The following is a 21,027-nucleotide window of genomic DNA, read 5'->3' as shown; positions in this document are numbered from 1 at the left end:
TATTCACTATTAGTTTTGGAATCTTTAGAGTAAAACCTGAAAATCGTGAGTACTGAGCTTTCCGTGATGGGCATTCTATTTGAAATCTCAGTTTTAAACTATGAGTCTAAGCTTCTTTGGACCCTGATATAATCCTGGCGCTTGAATTGCAACTTTAGAGAAAATGCATCAGATTATTCTGGTTGAGCACATGCCTTTGCACAGATGCTTCTGTGGTATCTTCACCATCCACAGCAGGATTACCCCTCTTAAAACTCAGAGGGGAGCATCGAAGAGATTAACTCGCCTGCTCAGTTACCTGTTTCTCCAGTTCTGAGTCAGAGAGGGCTAAGAGGGCAGGCAGGGCACTACACCCATGCCCTCCGGACTCCGTGGAAGGCATGGCGCTCGGGCTGGTTCTCTGCACCCGCTGTCTCGGTTAGGACTCACGATAGTTCTGTGAGGTGAGTCACGTGCCCTTATTTCCCCTTCACAACTGTGGAGACGGCTTTGCTCAAACTGGCAAAATGGCAAACCTAGGGTTTCCACTCAAATCTCTTAGATTTCAAATCCCATTCTCATAACCAGATGCCACAGCAGGCAGTTGACATATTAATTATTTAGTCCAGCAACTTTTTACTGGTGTGCTGCAAAAGGTGCACTGCTGTACCACAAGAATTTTTAAAACAGGCAATACCTGACTGTTTCATCAGGAGCCCTGACTTCTTTTCCCTTAGATTGTCTAATTTAAAAAATGACCACCGCCAGCACAACAACAGCATCTGATGTGAATGCCCTGTCTTAAGCCATAAATTTATAGGTCGGATAATAGAGTGGTATCTTATTGGTCATGCCACAAAAGGCTGCACCTGATTGGTTAATTCTTGCTATTAGAAATCCTGTATACAAGTACAGGCACTCAATTTCTTAAAAAGCCACTTTTGAGTGAAAAGGGTAGATAATTACTTTTTTTGTAAAGCAATCAAAATTCTATCCTTTTTTTTGGATTGGAAAATAATATATTTTTGATGTGCTGCAGAATTTTAGTAGTAAGTTTATGTGTGCCATGAGATGAGGAAAGTGACAACGGTGTGGTGATTGCTGGGGAGGGGGGTGTAAGGGGACTAAATGGTAATGGAAAAATACACGATAAATTTTAAATCAAAAAAGAAAGAAAGAAAAAGGTTGAGAATCACTGACAGATCACTGACATGGAAAGGAATCCTTCCTATCCTCAAAGCCATTTCTTGGTTAATGAGGGAATGAAAATTTGCAGCATCCCCAGATTTATTCATCTCTTTGGATTTTTCTGAAGTACCTTCCATCTCACTAAATGTGTTTCAGCGATTATGGGCAGAAGAGGTGACTGGCATTTTGTGGATGATACTCCAGGGGTGCTCATTAACTGAATGGCCAGTGGTCTAATCAGAACATGGTGTGGAAAGAGCTTGACTAAAATGCCCTTTCTCTGATAATAGATGTTTTAGCTTAGTCGCAGGCTGGTTCTAGCATTGGCTCATTATTAGAATGACCTTTTATGGGCTGCAGTGGTTATCTGGCCAAAAACTAACAAATGCACAAAATTTTGTTCTCTGAAGCTAGTATCACAAGATCCAGTTATCTATCTTATGTTACATGACTCTTATTATCAACACAGCACCGTGTACTTCAGCGCAGTTTCCTATTCTCTAGTTCCTCCACTTAAAATGTTTTACACCTTATGGCCACAAAAATCCTGTAAAACGGTAGTTTGATCTTGTCACCTCGTTGCAAAAAAAATCTTCAGCCTTTAGGATTAAAGTTTAAACCCGTTGTTAGTTTTTAAAGCCCTTTGCACACTGGCCTTCTTTTCTAGTTTTTAGTTGATCTGCCTGAATCTGCAGTTTTGTTGAGATTGGTTACTTTATGGGTATTACCCTACACGTTTAGGACCTTTGTAGCTTGGCACATTTTTTAAATACTGTACCTCTAAACTCGAGTGGTTCTTCTCTCTTTTCTACCTGCTTAAATTCTTGTTTCCCGAAACAGTACACCCTCCAGTGATCTCTCCCTTGGTTGGCGGTCACAATCCCCTCCCAGCCACACGGGTCCGGTGAGCAACCTACACCCACAGAGGCGCTGGCAGGCGGCTGGGAAGTGTGGCCCTTTTTTTTCTGCTAAGTAGCAACCCATCTCAGTTTCCAAATTCTGAAATGTTGCGGACTAAAGCCTATGGAGAAATGTAATGTTTCATAAATCTGAAAATGTATCAAATTAACAAAGAATTCATGGCTTAGATCAGTGGATGCCAAAATTAGCTTTGTAATTCAGTCATATAGTATTCAGAATACTCAGGTTCTTCCCTAAACATCCTGCTGCTTTGGATTTGGGTTAGAATGCTAGAATCTCGTCGTCACTCTCCAGAAGGTGGTACACAAAGAGGCACTATTTTGTTCTTGTTTTACTTTAATGTTCTAGCACTCGACATTATTAGCCACCCCCCATTTCATACCCCCAATTCCTTCTGTCATCCCTGCCCAGTCTTTCCTTCCTGTTTCCTCATTAAATGTTTCCATTTAAATGACCTTCTCACCCTGGCTGGTGTAGCTCAGTGGATTGAGCATGGGCCTGTGAACCAGAGTATTGTGGTTCAATTCTCAGTCAGGGCACATGCCTGGGTTGCAGGCCAGTCCCCAGCAGGGGATGCATGAGAGGCAACCATACACCGATATTTCTCTCCTTCCCTCCTTCCCTTCCCCTCTAAAGATAAATAAATAAATTTTTTTTAAAAATGACCTTCTCTTTCTTACTATGTATACACATTGCCCGCACCTAATTAATTATTTCTTACATGCCCATCATTTAAAGCTTAGAACTTTCTACTGTGCTCCAAACATGTATATACCTAGTCATCTTCAATTTTTGGATCACCCATGGCTCAGACAAGCACAAGACAGATCGTGCCCTACATTGGGTTTTGTGTTTTCATCTTTGTCCTTTCCACACTCCCTAGAACTCCTGCTTTCTCCATCCTGGTAACTGGTACCACCAGCCATTCAGTCTGCAAAGCCAGAATGTGGGCATAAGCTTGCCTCTCAGTCGTCTCCGCACACCCATCAGTCAGTCGCCACATATGGTTTTTCTTTAACCATTTAACATCTTTCGGGTCTCTTGCTCCAGTCTGAGCCCTCTGTGGATAACTAGCTATGTGGCTACATTATGAAATGTGGATCAGACTTCTTGCAGGTTGCTTGAGATGCCTGACTTCCTTCCCCTTTTACCCACCTCCCTTAAGGGCACTGGTTCAAATGTCTCCTCTAAGAAACTTCCCCTTCCTGGTTTAGATGTCCCTCCACTGTACTCCTGCCTCTGGCACAGCGCTCACTCCACCCTCTTACAAATGTGGACTTATTGTGGCTTTTTCCTACTGGACCATAACCTTCTGGGGGCAGCGATCAAGTCTTAGGACAGTTGTGTCCTAGAAACAGCCCAAGGTCTACTACATAATATACTCTTAAAGGCTGGTCGTATGGATGCATGAATAAATTAGCATATAGTTTAAATAGAGAAAAATGTTTAAATAACTTAGCCGTATAATTAAAATAATGCATACAACTTGTATAACTAGAAAAATACAGAAAAGCAAAAAGGAAATTAAAAGCTTATAATTTGGTTACATAAAGCTAACTACACTTTATTTTTGTAGCTTCTTGGCCTTTATGCGTGGATTAATATAATTACACAACCACATTTATACATTATTTTGTAAACTACTCTTAGTTAAGAGTATCTCTATTTGCCATCATTCTACCTGTGCACATTTAGTGAGCATGTATTACTTCTGTAACAAGAAGTAAAATCCTAAAGAGGAAATTGACTACTTCCTACTGTAAACTAACTTTACAATAGGAAGATGACTGAGTTCTAAGGACCATCATGAAGACCAAGCAAAATGCTATTAAGAACATTGTCCTTAGAGAAAAAAAAAAAACATGAATTAAAGGAACCTTAAACTGGCCTAGTTTCCTAGCATGAGATCTTTAACCATAGTTAATGCTAAGTTTTCTGATTCAAGGTCATTTGGCTTTTAATGGGATTAGGACTAAATTGAAATCTAAAACGACTGTCATTTTTAAGACCAGAGTGTCAGATAGTCTTTAAAATGCTGTACTTTCTGGAACAACTTAGACCCTACGTAGCCAAAGCTAGTGTACCTCAGAATACAAATTTATTTCCAGAATATATTCTGGAAAACTAGTTTTAGGTGTCTCACACTGTTATGTCGTACTGCAATTTTGTAATGATGTTTTAAGGCACGTCACTAATAAAGAAAAAACAAAAGCAAAACAAAAAACCTCCAAAGCAATCCCTAAAGGAATTCGTTTTCTCTCTTTGTGTTTAACACACACTGTAAGTTTTTGGAAACTGCTGAGCAAATATCAGTTACAGGATTATTAGTCGCTTACATAAATATTTACACTTTTCTTTCTTAATACTTTAAAGTGTTTTAAAACAATATTGTTTCCTTCTGTTCTTTTCCTGGTCATTTTACCTTTTTTTTTTTTTATCAACTTAAAGTTCTAGAAATCCCTCATTACCTTCCCAAGGGACTTTATTAGGCGGCCACTCTTGAGTAACTTCACTAACCAGCTTTGGCAAATGCCTTGAGTTAATCAGTGACTCTGTAGCCGGACCTGCGCTCTTGAAAAAGGAGCCCCCTTTATAAGTGATAAGTGAGCCCTTCACTGGCTGTGCTTTCTGGTGGAGGAGTGAGTGCCAGCACTTCAGGGAGTAGCTCGTCCATCTCTCTCTCCCGTCACAGAAAAATTCATCCCTGCAATGGGTGCTGCACACAGCGTTTGGGAGTAAGTATGCAGAAGCTGTGGTTATTGAAAGCCTAAATACTTGCAGAAGGGATGGAGGGAGGGCAGCTCCGAGGCAGTGTTAATTACCAGCTCTAGGGAACAGCTGCTGAGAGCCTCTGTACTGCCTTCAACCAGATGTCGCTATGTGGGACCGTGACCCTGGTGTTGCTAGGGATGCCCATCATTTTCAGAAGAAGCTGAAATAAGAATTGTGTGTCAGGTACCCCCAGTTTTTCAGTAGTAGCCACTGTTTAATTTTTTTAAAGTAGTGTTCAGTCCACAAAGAATGCATCTGCCGCTTAGTCCAAGGTATGGGCTGCCAGCCATAGGCCTCCATCATTGGTATTCATAAAAACGTTTAGTTTGTACTTATTTTTGAGTGATCTTTTTTTAACTGTAACTGGTGCTTTTGATCAATGAGTCTCAAAGAGAACTTTTCCATTATTTTTGGTGAAGTAGACAAAGAAGCATATTTAGTTACATACTTTGTAAATAAAATTTTTCTCATTTTTACATTTTTCCAACTTTAAATAAATTATTTTAACTTAGTTTAATATGAACAAACACCGTTTCTAAAAATTTGTACAATAACGCTTTCTTTTTATAAGGCATGCTAAGACCCTGTAAGAATGGACATTATACTTGGGCACCACTAACCACTGCTTTCACTTGCAGGGGTGTCCAACCCATGGCCCATGGGCCACATGCGGCCCAGGATGGCTATGAAGCAGCCCAACGACAAAATCATAAATTTACTTAAAACCTTTTTTGCTCATCAGTTTTCATTAGTGTTTGTGTATTTAATATGTGACCCAAGAGAACTCTTCTTCCAGTGTGGCCCCGAGACACCAAAAGGTCGGACCCCCCTGCTTGGGGTTGCAGAATATTGAATCTGGAGGGCAAGGAAAATGGCCTTTTTCATATAAGGACCCCAGGACCATGGAGATGGGTTTTAAAACGTGGTAGTTTGCTGATAATAACCTCTGTAGTGAAGAGTGCTCTGTCCTGTTGGGCTTCTGTGGCTGTATTCAGGATGTAGCCTGGGGAGGTTTAGACTGGAGTGCAGTGGTATGTGTTCAATTTAGAGTCAGTCGTACAAGTGAGCAGTGGGTTTGGCTGTGTGCATATAGATCTTAGTACTCTCTGGGTCATATTCTGTCTCCTGTCCTTGTTTTATTATTTCCCATTCTCTGTGCCATAATGTATTCTGAAGTGTGTTTTTTAATGTAACATCTGTTTAATTGTTTAATGGTTTCTGCTTATAATTTTTAAATTGCATGGATACTTTGGAGGTTATACCTTATTCTGTATAGATAGCCCCAATTTTTTTTCTTACCAATCACTTGATTTTGATAAGACAGGAACTGCTTTCTGGGTCATTTTGGCCAAGTGTGTTGGTTTGCATGGTAGCAAGTCTCGGATAATCACACAGAAGGGACTTTCTAAAAGACCTGTGTAAAAGTAGAATGAACTTCCTTATACATTTGATGCTCCAAAAACCTGTATAGGTTTTTTTTTCATTTTAGAAGCTCAAAGAGATTAATAATTGCAAACCTAAATCCCTGCAGGAGCCAGACGGAGGAATGGCGGGAGGGCTGCTCGGTGGCAGTGTTACTGACCTGCTGTAGGGAACAGCTGCCAAGAGCCTCCGTACACCTCCGACCAGGTGTTTCCCAAAGCTTCCAGCTGGTAACCAGTAGCACCAATCTGGGAGTTCAGGCCGTTAAGTTAGAAATGTGTACTTTTTTTTTTTACTTTACCTTACAACTATGTTTAAAAAAAAAAAAAGGAAAAAAAGGCAACAGTAAATTACATCCTGCTGTAACTAGTAGTCTTGTGTGATAAGATAGACTGTAATTATACCTAACACCCATACACCTAAAGTATGAATAGTAGAATAATGTTTTCTTCCAAGCATCAACTCAGATTTTTCACCAGGTCTTATTTAGTTGTATTCCTCAATGCTACAGCTTTGTCAGTGACAGGCTTTTATTAAAAAGTAAAGCCAAGACAGTGGGACCGACTGTGGAGGAAATGGTGAAGCGTACTGGTTGAGACCGCAGACTGACCTGCGGTTGTGGCCAGTCCCCCACCCCCCCAACTTTCATGTGGCCTTGGGCAAGGTAATCTGGGAAAGCACCTGTTTCTTCCTCCATTAAATTAGAACGACCTCCAGGGGTTCCTGTGGGGGGAAGTGAGCTCGCCCATGTGCCACTCGAAAGTTAGTTGTTGGTCTACTACAGTTTCCCCACAATCTGCAGGGCTTTTTTTGCCGTAGGTAAGGCTGCTGCCTTCCAGGAACCATCTTTGAATTTCTTTTTCAGAGATGGCACCTTTGCCTGCTAAATAGAGATTTGTAACTTAATAGGCGCTTCCTTTGGGGTGAACCCTGCAAAGATCCCGAACTGATGTTAAAGACCTTTGGGTTTATGAAGAAATCTGATTAAGCCCAAATTTGTAACAGGGCAGAAAATCCAAACAAAGCCCAAGGGCCAGGTTTGGGAGTAACTGTTGCTGGATGGGTCCGAACTGTTTTGCAGCTGGAGGAGTGGGTCCAGGCTTCTCCCCACGTCCACTGCCACGTCTGTGCTGTGGCCTTGGTCATCTCTTGGCTGCAGCACTGTTGTAGCCTTCTGAACAAAGCCTTTGTTCTCGTCGGTTTTCTCTTCTCCTGACCTTCCCTGCCTGGCCGCACAGCAGTCTTTCTAAATGCAGAGCTGGCCAGGCCTCCCCAGTGCGACTCGAGCTTCAGTCTTCCCACACGTCCTTCACGGATACCCCCCATCTGCACACTGGCCGCACTTCTGTTCACTTCACGGTTGTCTTTCAAGGACTCAAATCCTCTTTTTTCTTAGCCTTTTCCTGAGCAGTCATATCTGTGAAGTCAGAAGTATAAGAGGCTAGTTGTACTTCCTACTGATGCCCTTTAAATAAGTGTGTAACTGTCAAACTATGTCCCTCTGTCTAGGGATCCCTAGAGCAGCCCCTGCCATATTTTGGGACACAGTGGCCTCAGAGTAAGGTCCAAGCATTTTATCCTGTGCCCAGGACTTTCTGCAACCCAGTGACCCAGCCTCTCTGGCCTTTTGTCCTCACCTGCCACTCTGCTAAGCGCAGAATAAATCTCACCCTTTCATTCTCCTGTCAGGAATTCCCCCCACCTGACGCGTCCTGTCCAACACATCAGCTCAGAGGCCCACTGGCTTCTGTCGAGCGTTGTCAAACTGTGCGAGGAGGTTGTGTGTACCCTCCTCAACCCGAGAACTCTGGGCAGGGCTGGTCTCCTGTGTCTGGCAACCCTGTTCCTGTTACAGAATTCCCTGTCCGAAGTCATCAGTGACTGTTCCGTGGCCCTTCTTTCTCCCTGCCATGTCCAGCTTGACCTCTTCCCAGCATCCCCCTGCTCTTAAACTGCCATGTCTGATTGCACGTGTTGTCCCGGCGGAATGCCATCTCCCCGTCTCCCTGTAACTGGCTCTTCCTCTCCTTCAACACCCAGCTTAACCGTGACCCTTGGGAAGCCTTTCCTGTCCCTGGCCTGAGCTGATTCTCCCCTGGGCTTACCTTTGTCATCATTCTTTAAGAAAATGCTATAAAGAAGAGAGGCGGCAGGCAGCAGGAGCACAGGGGCCAGGATGGATGTTGAAGCAGAGATAACGTAGCCTACGGCTGGGACAGAGAGAACATCTTGGGGACCGGCACAAAGCAAAGCTTTTAGGCAGCCCTGAGGAGTTTGAATGTCTCTTACATCCTATGGGGAGTTCTTTGGAGGATTTTACATTGCAGGGTGAAGTGATCAGACTTGCTTTTTATACAGTTGCTTCTACTTCTCTGCCATTTCTTCTTGGCTTCCTTCCAGGATCACTTCTGCTTCCTCCTTAAACATTAGCATTTGCCGGACCTGGTTCTTGACCCAGTTCCCTGCTCACGTGTGTTACCACACCCATGGTTCATGGCCAGTGTAGTGGTTATTACTGGTAATTATAGCTTGGCCAGAGGCTGTGCATAGTGTCCTGAGCGCACAAGCCGAGAACTGCGCAAAGACTTGTCGAGTCCACAGGGTGAGTCCCTGAGTGAGCTTCCAAACAGGCCATTGGCAGGGTTTCAGAGGTCAAGGCCAGTGATACCTAAGATACTGTTCAGTTCAACACTAGGTCACTTGGAGAAAATGACCTTCACTAAAGTAGCGAGGGACAGGACAAGATTTTAAATCTTTGCCTCCTTTTAGACAGTATCTGAGGCAGGTGTAACCAAAGGCATGTACTGAAAGATTAATAAAATCAGAATGGAAGAATTCAAGAATGAGAAGAAGTTGGAAAGTCTGCTAACCCAGATGTTAACAGTGTTAACGATGTCCTCTGAAGGGAAGACGAGACGTGGGAAGGCAGCTCCAGGGAAAAGCGAGATGCAGAGGCTTTTCTGTTTTAAGGATGGGGCAGTGCAAGCAGGTTTGTGGACTGAGATGAGGGAGACAAAGGGATGGGGAGGACGGGAGTGGGGGGGAGAAGCGGAAGCAATGGAGGAAATTCACCAAGGAGGGGGGCCTGTGGAAAGTACAGAGGCGGGGGCTAAAACTGGAGAAGAGTCCCTTTTCCTGCAGACACAGACTGCCGAGAGGGCCAGTGGAGGGGAGTGTATTAATGGTATGGTATTATGGACAATCCTCTGGGCAGAGAGGGAGGCAGGTACAAGACTGGGGGTGAGAGCCTGAGAAAGCTGAGGTCCGGAGTAGCTGTGTGTGCAGGAGTTGAGGAAGAGGCCAGGAGGTGAGTAGGGAGTCCCGGGAGGGAGGGCTGTCCCTAGCCAAGGTTAGCTACCTTGGCATTACCGTGGCTTCCTTAAGCATGAGCCAGCAAGCCTAGCATTAACCTTCGTCACAAAGGGGGAGGTAGAACAATTGTTTCTGTGTCTGCGGGCAGGTGTTTGGAAGTGCAGGTGTTGCAGAAGGCTCACAGTGGTGTGCCACTCGGGGTCAGCGAGGAGGGTGAGTCACAAAGATTGACCTGGAAGTGTGTGAACCCAGGTGGGGCTCATGGTAGGGGTGAAGGGAAAGATGGGGGTTGGGGTGGGCGTCTCACTGATAAAGTCTTGAGGAAGGCGTGGCTGAGGTGGAGGCAGAGGGCCAGGAGGGGAATTTTCAGAACTTAAGGCCTGTTTCCAGAAGGGAGGGTTGAGTTCTGGGAACTAACCACCAGGAAAACCCAGTTAGCCAAAAAAGAACCATTCCAAGAATTTGGTTAAATAAACTTCAATAAACTTCTACTCTAATCTGGATGGAAAAAAAGATGAAGTCATCTCCTCTTCCTGTCCTCCTCAATTAATTAGTAAAAGTAACATAAACAAACAATGGAGAATCAAGCAAAAGTAGGGCTGGGGAGAGGAGCACCGAGTCTTCCTTCCATTTGGTCGGAATTAAGCCATCGGTTTGGTTCCAAATGAGCTGGAGCTTTCTCGTGGAACACGACTTCCTCATTCCTCATTCCTCCTGCTTTCCCATCAGAAGCTGGTCGTGGGGGCCCTTCTGTAGGAGAGAGCATGCAGAACCGCCATGAGGAAGGCTGTTACTGAGAGAACCAGGCTATGACCGTGTCTGAGAAGAGGCGTGAACAGTGCCCATTGAGGTGCCCTTTTGCAGAACACCCTTGGAAGGTTTCCCATCTCTTCTCACCTGAGGCCCCCCAAAGTGGGCACCTGTTACCTGTAAGACAGAATCCACCCCGTGAGAGAGGAGGGAGGCCACTCAGGGTTACTGGCCGGCCTGCCTCAGCCGGTGGAGAACCGTCCCCACAAACACGGTGAGGTGAGGCGGCCGCCCCCCAGAATTCCCCGAGCACAGAGCACAGAGCTGGCCGTGCTGGGAGCCTATGGAAGGAAGGTGTCAGAAGAGGAACAGGGAGTAGGCAGCTTGTACCCTAAGGGCCACCCTGGGCATTTCACTAATATTAAACTTTATTAATAAAACCCAAAGCCAAAGAAGTAGTTGCCCGTGTTGTGAGAACTCTGACTATGGACAGGATCAGAAATGTACTGGTGCCCCTTGAAATTCAGCATTCATAAAAGAAGAGGCAGTTAGCTCAGATTGGCTGGAACATTTCCAGGGGTGGGGGTTGGGCATATTAGTTTATCTGCTGAACCTCAGTGTTTTACTCTTCCAACTGGGCATGGTGACACTTGACCCTTAGAGTTGTAGTGCAGTGTGAGGTGCCCAGGGCAGGGAATCCCATCTCTTCTCTTAGCACATCCATTTCATCGGCATTGCTAAAACTCGAAGATTCCTTCTGTGTTTAATATTAAAAATGTTTATGACTCTGAGCCTCTTTCTGTGGTAATTTGAGAATACCTTTTTCCTCTTTGTCTAGAGAGTTTCTCCTGTGGTAAGTCTAACAAGGCCAGAGCTCACTCAGTGTACGGGGCTGGCCCTGGCTGCTGTGGTCTCACCTCCGACTGCTGCAGGATAGGCCACTCACCCCAGTGCCGACCCAGGGCCATGACTCGCCACTCACTGTGTTCCCAGCAGTTTCAAGAGAACCGGAGGCTTGGGAGAAGCTCACTTGCCTGGTCAGCCCAGGTTCCTACCCAGGTTGAGATATTTTTTCTAAAGAGAGTGCCGTATGCAGATATGAATGCTTCGTGCCTAAATCGGCCGATGTAGCCATTTTCGTCCTTAGTATGCCTTCTGTGGCCGGGGGGCTTTAACACCTGCCCAGGCAACCAGCGCCTGAAATAGTCATGGCCTTCCCATGGAACTCGAATCATCAATCTAGACCAGTCAGAGCCCTCTCGCTTCTTTTCAAGAAGCAGGTGGAGGAAGAGGTGTTACCCTTCCCTCAGAGGTTTACCTCTATTAGGACCACCTTAATCCATCAGAGATACTCTAATAATCTTGAACTTCAAAAGAGAATGTATTATGCAAAAGAATCTTCCCTTTTGTAGGAAATCCTTCAGACTTCACACAGATCTTTCCTTTCTCTCATTTCCCATCCATTCCACCCTCCCAGTGGGTTGTGGGAATGGGTAGTCTTCATTAAGCAGAGGATGTCTAATTGTGTCCTCCTCCAGAATAATGGGTCCTTCTTACCCTCTACCTTCATAATCACAAAGGACTGCTCAATGGTCTCCCCAGGCAGCTTACTGTCCCCATCACCAAAAAGGGACCTGACTGGCCATTGCTAAGATAAGATCTCTCCTTAAAGTCTTTATAGACCTGCGGATTTCACGATTAATATTTTGTATAATGTCTAGCAAGAAATGAAATCTCAACTCCAAACTCGCTCCCTCGTTCCCTTACAGTCTCGAGCAGGGGTATGTATCAGCAGGGGCTTTAGCACTTCTTGCCATGTGGCTAGAGTATGCGTGTTTGTGCAGTGACTTCCCATCAGGATAAAGTGTTAGAGGACAAACAAACGGTTATTTGTGGGAAATGGGCCCCCAAACTGATAAAAATTGTCTCGTGTCATAACTAAGAAGTTAACTGGGAAGTGGTTCCAAAATCAGTGTGGAATTTAGCGGAGGACTTTGTAGTGTGGTTGAAAGAATTCTGCTTGCCACCTCAGGAAATCCAGTCCTGGCCGTGATGCCGAGGGTGGATTTCAGAGCCCTCGTTTCCTTAAAACAAAGGAGAGTGAGTTGGACTCAATGATATCCAATGTCCCCGCCAGCTGTCATGTCCTAGAAGGTAAGCTCTACAAGGCCAGACTCACTGACATGGAGTGGGTGCCCAGGGAGTGTTGTGAAAGCAGGCAGTGCCCTCCAGACAGGGGCCACTACCAACCTATCCGCAGGTCGACTCCTTTCAGTGAAGGACAGTGTGCACCGTGGAACCATGGGCCCATTCAGGAAGAAAGTGCTAGAAAAGAGTTGTGGGATTCAGGTCTGTGTTAGGTGATTGGGGGTGGGGGGACTTAGGGAACTGGGAAGTTGCTCTAGGTTGTCTGAAAGCAGAGGTCATTCTGTGATTGGGTTTCTTCTAAATCTTAGCTAAGAGGGAATGCTAGAGAGGTTAACGCTGTAGCTGGTAAAGAAGAGCAGTCATTCATAGTAACCACATTAGAGGGGTATTTGGTCATTTTTATGGCTGGACAATGATGTATTTTTGCTGTGTTCAGATATGAGACCTCAGAGGGGTCTTGTTTTTATCATAATTCGTCATGGTGATAGAGTGGCCTTATCTGATGTTAATGTTTTGTACAATTGCTTTTATTCCACTGGAAATTCCCAGGGTGTCTCTGTGAGTAACCAGCTAGTTCCTAGCAACACTGGGGCCTAACTAATAAGGACCAGGCTAGATTCCAGGTATGAGGGACTGCTCTTCTCTTTTTCACTAGTGAGCTAGCCAACAAGTAATCAGGAAGCCATTGGGCCCAGTGTGGATATACGTGCAATAATGTCTCCTTTTCCAGAAGTTCCACTGAGGCCTGTCTGATTCTCAACTCTATTACAATATATATGGTTAAGATGGGTGAAATTTTAAGTGTAGAAAACCGAAACAATTAAAATCATGTACTTGTCAAACCTCGCTGGAATGGTGATTTATGCCACTGTTTCTAAGTTAATTACTACTAGGAAGTTTCATACGACTTGGAAAGTGTAGTTCAGAGGTTACAAAGAGTACGCATAGCTGGTGGGGGGGCAAATAATGACATCCCTCAAAAGGGCACCACTGTTATATCAAAATTGTAACTGACTTGTTCTTTTGACAACACTGTCTCGCTTCTGGGGATATACACTGGAGCTACACCTGTACGTGTGTGAAATGACTCATGCACCAACTTATTCATCACAACACTGTTGATGGCAGCACAGTGTTGACAGCAGCCCAAGTGCACAGTCCCTGTAGAGGACTGTTACGTAAACTATGGTGAATCCACTCAGTAAAGGACTGGGGAGCTGTAAGCAAAAGAATGAGGAATCCATCAAAAGACTGATGTGGAAGGATATTCAGCATCTATTAAGTGAAATAATCAAGATAGAGAATAGTACTATCTTTTACAGAATGGAGAACAAAGAATACATTCACATTTATGTATCTTTAACACAAAAACACAAGAAACTAAGAAAGTGATCACATTCGGAGGAACAGGGTGGGCACAGAATGTGGTGGGCAGGGTTTTAAAGGGGAAGGAAAAGGACACTTCTCATTATTTGCTTTTTGAAATATAATTTTGATGCTTGAATTATAAAAATATACTACATCTTCCAAAAATTAAAATAACTTAAAGATAAGATGTAAAATATCTTTCTCCCACTCCATTTTATTCCCTAGAGGTAACCACTTTGATGAATATCTTACATAGACTTATAGTTTCTTATATAGAGTAGTCTACTGTATTAGCCAAGGATCTCCAGACAAACAGAAATAATAAGATGTGTGTGTGTGTGTGTGTGTGTGTGTGTGTGTGTGTGTGTGTGTGTATGGAGAGAGAGATTGAAATTTATTTTTAGGAAATGGCTTACAGGGTGTGAAGGCTGGCAATTCCAAAACCTGAAAGGTAGGCTGATGGGCTGGACACCCTGAGAAGAGCTGATTTTGCAGTCTCAAGAACCAAGGCCAACTAGAGACAGAATGCTTTCTTGATTGGGGGACTTCAGTTCTTCTCTCAAGGCCTTCAGATGATTGAGTGATGCCCACTCACAATATTGAGGGTAATTTGTGTTACCGAAATCTACTAATCTAAGTGTTGATTACATCAAAAAACAAAAACAAACGAACCAAAAAAACCTTTACTGCAACATCTACACGAGCATTTGACCATAAACTGGCCAAGGGGAAACCAAGCTGACATATAAAATTAGCCATCACTTTCATGTACAGTTTTAATACGCATCTGTATCTGTTTGTTATTTTTGTGTAGAAATGGTTGCATAGCATACACACTGGTATACACCTTGTCTTGGGTGAGAACTTTGCAGATTTTGAAGGAATAGGAGAAATCTCGAAGTATGCCTTTAGAGAATATATATGAAAATTGGTAACTTTGTATTACAGAAGAACTACATGATTAATAGACAAAGGGAAACGCAGCTTAGAAACACATTTGGTAGTAGTTAAGGTTTACATTGTATCAAGGCCCCTGTACATTGAAAAGGACAACGTTGATTCCGCACTCACAAAGAGCCAGCCCACGGCAGGAAAGCTGCAGCCGGCCAGGAAGAAGCCATTCAACAAATGTCCATCTCACCAACACTCACAGAAATGCAAAGTGAGTCAGATAAAACTTAAGTATATATTAAATTCATTTTTTTAAAGCACAGGCAACGTTGCTATGAAACTTGGAGGCAGCTGCAATGCTGGTGTTAGAGTAGTTGGCCTTTCAAAAGCGGTTTGGCGAGATGAAACACTCGCTGTAAAATCATGCCCTGCCCTGGCTGGCATAGCTCAGTGGATTGAAGGCGGGCCTGCGAACCAGAGTATCGCGGTTCGATTCCCAGTCAGGGCACATGCCTGGGTTGCAGGCCAGTTCCCAGCAGGGGACTCACGAGAGGCAACCACACATTGATGTTTCTCTCCCACTCTTTCTCCTTCCCTTCCCCTCTCTCCAAAAGTAAATAAATAAAATATTAAAAATAAATAAAAAAAATAAAATAAAATCATGCCCTTTGGCCCAGTAATCCCTTTTCTGTTAACTCACTTTGAGAAAATAATTTAAAAGATGGTAAAAGGCATAGATCATGAGGATGTTTGTTCTGTACAAAGATAGAGAATAAGCTAAATATCCTGAAAACATAAGAATACAGGCTAATTATGCTTTACTACTTTCATGAAACGTAGCCATTAAACATCCATACAGAGACTCGCAACATAGCATAGGTGCATTATTTCATGTGACATATAACAAATGATTATGCCTTGACCTTGGGTACAATGACCTTGATTTCCATGACTAGAACACTGCAGGTGTGGGCGAGGACAGACAGGGATGTGCAAACCTAAACACAGTTTGAGCCATTAGAACATCAGAATCGTGTGTGACATTTTTTATTTTGTTTAAGTCCTATTAATATATGTCTTCATTCATATGTGCTGCTCTAACAACATATCATATACTGAGGGGCTTATCAACAACAAAAATGTACTCTTAGGCGTCCACAAGACAGAGGCGCTGGCAGGTCTGTTCTGGCCAGGGCGCTCTTCCTGATGGGTAGGTCTTTTCACCGCGTCCTCCTGTGCGAAAGGGAGCGGGCAGAGTCCATGGAGTCTCTCTCATAAGGGCACTAACCCCCATCCTGAGGGCTCTGTCCTCAAGACTTAAGCACCTTCCGACGGTCCTACCTGCAGATATAGCCACACTGGGGATTACGTTTCAAGCAGTGAATTTTGGGGTGACACAAACAACAAGCTAGGGCAATATTGTTATTTTATAATATTTTTACGTAACAGTGAGTCAATATTGTCTCAGATTGGCATGATCGTGTTGTAATGAGATAAGACTTGAAGAATCTTTTGATCCTACTTATCATCCACTCCCATCACCGGATGGTGGCAGCTGTGGAATCTAAAGTCAAAGAGCTTGTGACTCACATATCTGGGGGGCATATTGCAGGTGTTAGGACAGAACTCTCATGTTCTGCTGGGAAACTGGCCATCACTGTATTGATGATGCCTGGAGAGATGCTTCAGAACCTTTAGATGTTAATCTGTATAAGAAGAACAGAGAAATTGGAAGCAAACTACATTTCCATGTCAATGTACTTAGCTCCGTTTCTAATATTAAACAATAGCTAGTGTTACTACTCACTTTGTAGTTACTAAAGGTGTTTCATTAAAATTAGAATAGTGCTTCATTCTACAAAAAGACCTATTAGAATGTTGTTTATCTTTGTTCCCATCTTAAGTGTCAGATTAGTTTTTCCCGGTGAATGTAAGTATACAATCAAGGAAGACCTGATGAGAAAAACATTGTTTATTTTGTTGTGGTTTTCATCCTCACAGTGAGACATTTCCCAATTAGCAAAATGGGTTTTCCAAGCAGGAAAAAGATGGTTGGACGTGCCTGAGTCGCTGCGAGTGCCTGCCAGGAAAGCGGATTTGATGCTAATTCCTCTGATGAACATGTTTTTCAGGGTGGATCACTTGTACACATTCTTCGTTCAGTGGTCTCCTGACGTCTACGGGAAAGATGCCAAAGAACAAGGCTTTGTGGTGGTGGAAAAGGAAGAACTGAATATGATCGACAACTTCTTCAGTGAGCCGACCACCAAGAGCTGGGAGGTGAGCACTGGAGCAAGGGATAGACTGTCGTGGTCCTTAAACCACAGTATTCAGTCAGAATGTTCTTGTGTCCAGATTCCCAGAGCTTCTGGGCTTACAAGAAGATAAGTTCCCTGTACGCCTTTGAAGTTACAGCCTGACACAACCTTATTCCTGTTCGAAGCTGGTTACGTGTGTCAGACAGGCTATCCCACCAGCACTGCCACCAGGTCATTTCACTCCTCTTTTTAAAAACTGCTGCTGTGTCCCTTTTATGTCAAGCATGAAATTAAAGCTCTTTAATTTGCTCTGAAAAGCCCTTCATAGGTTTTTTTTTTTTGAGCACTTACCAACCCCTTCCCATGTTAGGGGCACAGGGATGAGAAAAGTAGAAGTTAGCATTAAGGTGTATAGACGAATCATGACATTATGAGGTGATCGCTATATCACAGGTGAAGTGCCAGGCTCTACAAGAAGCTGTAGCCAGTAGTCCGAATGGAGCGGGAGGAGTCGCCCGGGAGAAGTGGTCTGGGTGGAGGTCAGCCGTGGGGATCGGGCAGCTGTGGCGGGAGCGAGGCATAGAGCACCTTCTGGCCGGAAGGAAAAGTCCGTGCGGAGAAACGACTCAGCGGGGAAACAGAGAGCATGGGGCATGTTTCTTCTCATTTATTTTTTTAGTCCTCACCTGAGGACATGTTTACTGACCTTAGAGAGACAGGAAGGGAGAGAGAAGCATCTATGTGAGAGAGAAACATTGATTGGTTGCCTCCCGAATGTACCTGATTGGAGACCACACCACCAACCTAGGCATGTGTCTGGATCGGGATTGAACCCACCTTTCGGTGTACAGGGCACTGCCTCAACCAGCTGAGCCGCCCGGCCAGGGCTCATGGAGCATTTGGTGAACTAACAAAAACACGTGTGGCCGGAGCATTGAGTGCAAAGCTGAGGGAACAGTGGGAAAGGAAACTGGAGAAGGAAGCGCGGACGGAGGATGAAGGATCTATGTACCAAGTGTCGGAGAGCTTTTGGTTCTTCTCCCAGGGGCAGTAGGAAGGCACGGGGCTGTTTTGAGCCTGGAGGAGTGCACACCGATGTGCGTGGGGGGAGAGCACCCCCTGGCTGGCAGAAGTACAGTAGGTTGGAGCGATCAACACTCGAGCCTGAAGACCCGCTAGGAGGCTCTTGCAGTAACCATGTTGAGAGAGAATGATTGCTGCAAGAATGGTGGCAAGAGAAGAAAAAAATTGAGTGCTTTTGAAAGAGAGAAGGTAAAATACACAGGACTTTGTGAGTCATTGATGACATGTGCACAGTACAGAAGATGGCAAGATGGATCTCTTAGTTTTTAGAGTGGGAACTGAAGGGGTAGTGGGATAGTGAGATCAGGAGCACAGCAAAAGGATGAGATGCAATAGAAAACACTGCTGTATTCTGATTTTAATCTCTGTTTGAGGGACCCGTGGATTATCCAAAAGACAACTGAGTATAAAAGTTAGGGAAAAGGTCTAAATATGTACTTTGGGGAATCATTAGCAAAATGGAAGTTTTGTGAGTGGATGAGGTCATCCCAGGAGAGTGTGACGGTGGGTAGGGAGCGGGGCTCGGAACAGAACCGTTAAGGATAGATACTGGCATTGAAGGGCCAAAGACGGTGGTGCCCACCGAGATAGTAGTCGAGAGAAGGAGCAGCCAGGGAAGGGGAAGGGAAACATGGAAAGACGTGTCTTAGAAGCCAGGGGAAGAGACTGTTTCAAAAGGCAGGAAACTGGTCAAAAATGAAAATGCTGTTGTAGAGGAGTCAAAAAAAAAAAAAAAAGAACTAAGCAATGTCTTGGATTTAAAGCCAGGAGTTAGTTGGTGACTGTGACAAAAGCAGTTTCATTGAAGTGGTAGGTCCAGTGGTTCAAAGAATGAGTGGACGATGGGGGATTAGTAGTAAATGGGGGCAGACAACTCAGATTTGGCTTTGGAAGATGAAATTGAGGTAAGCTGCTATGTTGGAAGAGGAGGTGTGGTTGGGGAAGGGCTTTTCCTCTTGTTAGGGAGACTTTAACCTTTTTGATGAGGTCAGCGAGATGACGGTATGGAAGATAAGGGAAGGAGAGAATATCGGGAGAGGGGATCCCTGAATGTCCGCAAGGGATATGGGGGTGGGGATAGGCTTGACCTTAGATTGGTGGTCAGACAGTAGAAAAGAGTAGGGTATTTGCAAGTAAAGTATAGATTTGGTGGCAGTAAATTGTGAATGGTTCCTTTGAAGCAGAAGGAGGGGGCATCTCCTAGGAGTGAAGGCGGAGTGGGAGGAATATGGAGAAGGTGGGAAATGGCAACTCTGGAGACTGGGGAACATGCTAAGGAACTGTATGAAGGCCCCTTGGAGCGTGCGCCCTAAACGGATAAGGGCACCAGGCTGCGGTGATGGGCGATGTTCGCCAGAATCATCAAGTGGTCAGTCAGATTCTTCCGAGCCTGGAACCTTGCAGGACTGGAATGACCAAAGGGGATGAGGCCGGCAGCCCCTGAGCTCTGATCCTTTCTGAATGCCAGGTCCTTTCATACATGTAGTTGCTCTCACTCTTCCCTTTGTCATTCACTCCCTTCAAGGTCCAGCTCGTTTGTCACTTCTGTGATGCTTTCTGGAGTAGTTACTCCTCCTGTCCTCCCAAGCCCATTGTTCATAACTCTATAGTATATTGCCCAGCAGTTTTCTTGTTTACGTGTTTCCCCCCCATAGCTCATACACTCCTCCTTTGAGACCATCGTTCGAAGCTCTTAAAGCCTATTAGGCTCTCCATCCCTTGGCTTTGTGTATCAATTCTGTTTGGGGTTTTTTTTGTTTGTTTCCCTTCTGCTTCTCACCAGGCTTTCTGAGTATATAGTGCCTGTCCCCAGGAGTTTTACCTGGGTTCTTCTCATCTGTTACTCTTCCTTGGATGAGTTCATCAGCTTGTGTTCTGTGTTATTACTCCCACTCCTGCCTTCTCCTACACACCTCTTTCTCCCAAGCTGCTCCTCTAGAGCTTGTAATTGCCCCAGAGGCACTGTCTGAGGTCTCCCCCAGGCAGGGATCATGTGACATTGGCATTCTGGCCAAGGCACCCAAGAGGGTGAAGCCTTGTCCTCACCGAATCATCTCTGCCTGAGAGGCCTTTGTGAGGCGTGTGCACAGAGGAAGCTAAATCAGAAAGCATGTGTCTTCTTACTGAGGCTGTGGTCTCCTGCCCATGTGAAGTTCCAGAAAGAAGGTTTAGGTTGTCCTCGGGGCTTAATCCTTTCCTCACTAGGCCTGAATATTTTGAGCCAAAACCTTTCCCTTAAGGCCTGTCGTGCCTCACTTCCAACCTTGAATCTCAGCTGTTGACAACTCCAGTGAGACAGGAGGCCACACCTACTAGTACAGAGGAAAAGGGGCTACACTGGTGTTCAGAGAAAGGTCTGCTTCAGAATCTAAGGCCGAGGGCATGGGCAGTCTGCCCCAGGCCTTCTCAGTTTGAGCCACTGTGAAGAATGAAAGAGGGTAATCCCTCTAAACCCGCAGTGAAAGAGGAAGAAAATTGTTGGCCTGTTCCAGGCTCCGAATGCTCGTGCTGAAAAGCACACATGGGAAGAAAAGATACCTGGAGAGAAAGGTGGCTGGACTGATCAGGTCACCTTATCCCTATTTCCTTGCCGCACGGACAGAGTTCAAAAGTCCGTTGGAACAATGCTGCCGATTTCCCTCCCATGCAGGAGCCAGCTCTGCTTACTAGCATTCCCACAGAGCCAAGCCTTTCTCCCCTCTGGGGGTGGGGAGGAGGAACGTTCGCTCCCCTAGAAGCTATGGGGGTCTGATCCTCAGTATGCCCAAAGCAGCGTCTTTCTCCCAAACTTGCCTCTCCTCATATATTCCCATGTCAATTGGTGGTGCTGTAACCATGCAGCTGGGGGACCCATTCGCATGGTGCCTTGGTGCATGACCCAACAATCAGTATGGGAAGGAACAGGCCTTTATTTACAATATTCCAACCTTGGGGA

The 21,027-nt window shown here is 44.8% G+C and overlaps 1 protein-coding gene across 8 annotated transcripts in view; it reads left to right on the top strand.

The window, feature by feature from the left end:
* Positions 1-21,027, top strand: part of NCOA7 (nuclear receptor coactivator 7) — a 141,939-nt gene that overhangs the window by 107,609 nt on the left and 13,303 nt on the right. For 7 of the 8 annotated variants that reach the window (XM_037139612.2, XM_037139613.2, XM_037139610.2 and 4 more), the window contains exon 11: positions 16,884-17,031. In XM_037139612.2, coding sequence (XP_036995507.2) covers positions 16,884-17,031 — 148 coding nt within the window. Of the gene's footprint in view, positions 1-4,716; positions 4,824-16,883; positions 17,032-21,027 lie in introns of those variants that run through there. The other variant, XM_037139616.2, reaches the window with a different exon arrangement.

This window comes from Artibeus jamaicensis, unplaced genomic scaffold (genome assembly GCF_021234435.1).
Source record: "Artibeus jamaicensis isolate MK-2021 breed Jamaican fruit bat unplaced genomic scaffold, CSHL_Jam_final contig_387, whole genome shotgun sequence".
NCBI classification, from domain to species: Eukaryota; Metazoa; Chordata; class Mammalia; order Chiroptera; family Phyllostomidae; genus Artibeus; species Artibeus jamaicensis.
Note: the sequence above shows the minus strand (reverse complement) of the source record. Positions and strands in the feature narration are given on the sequence as shown.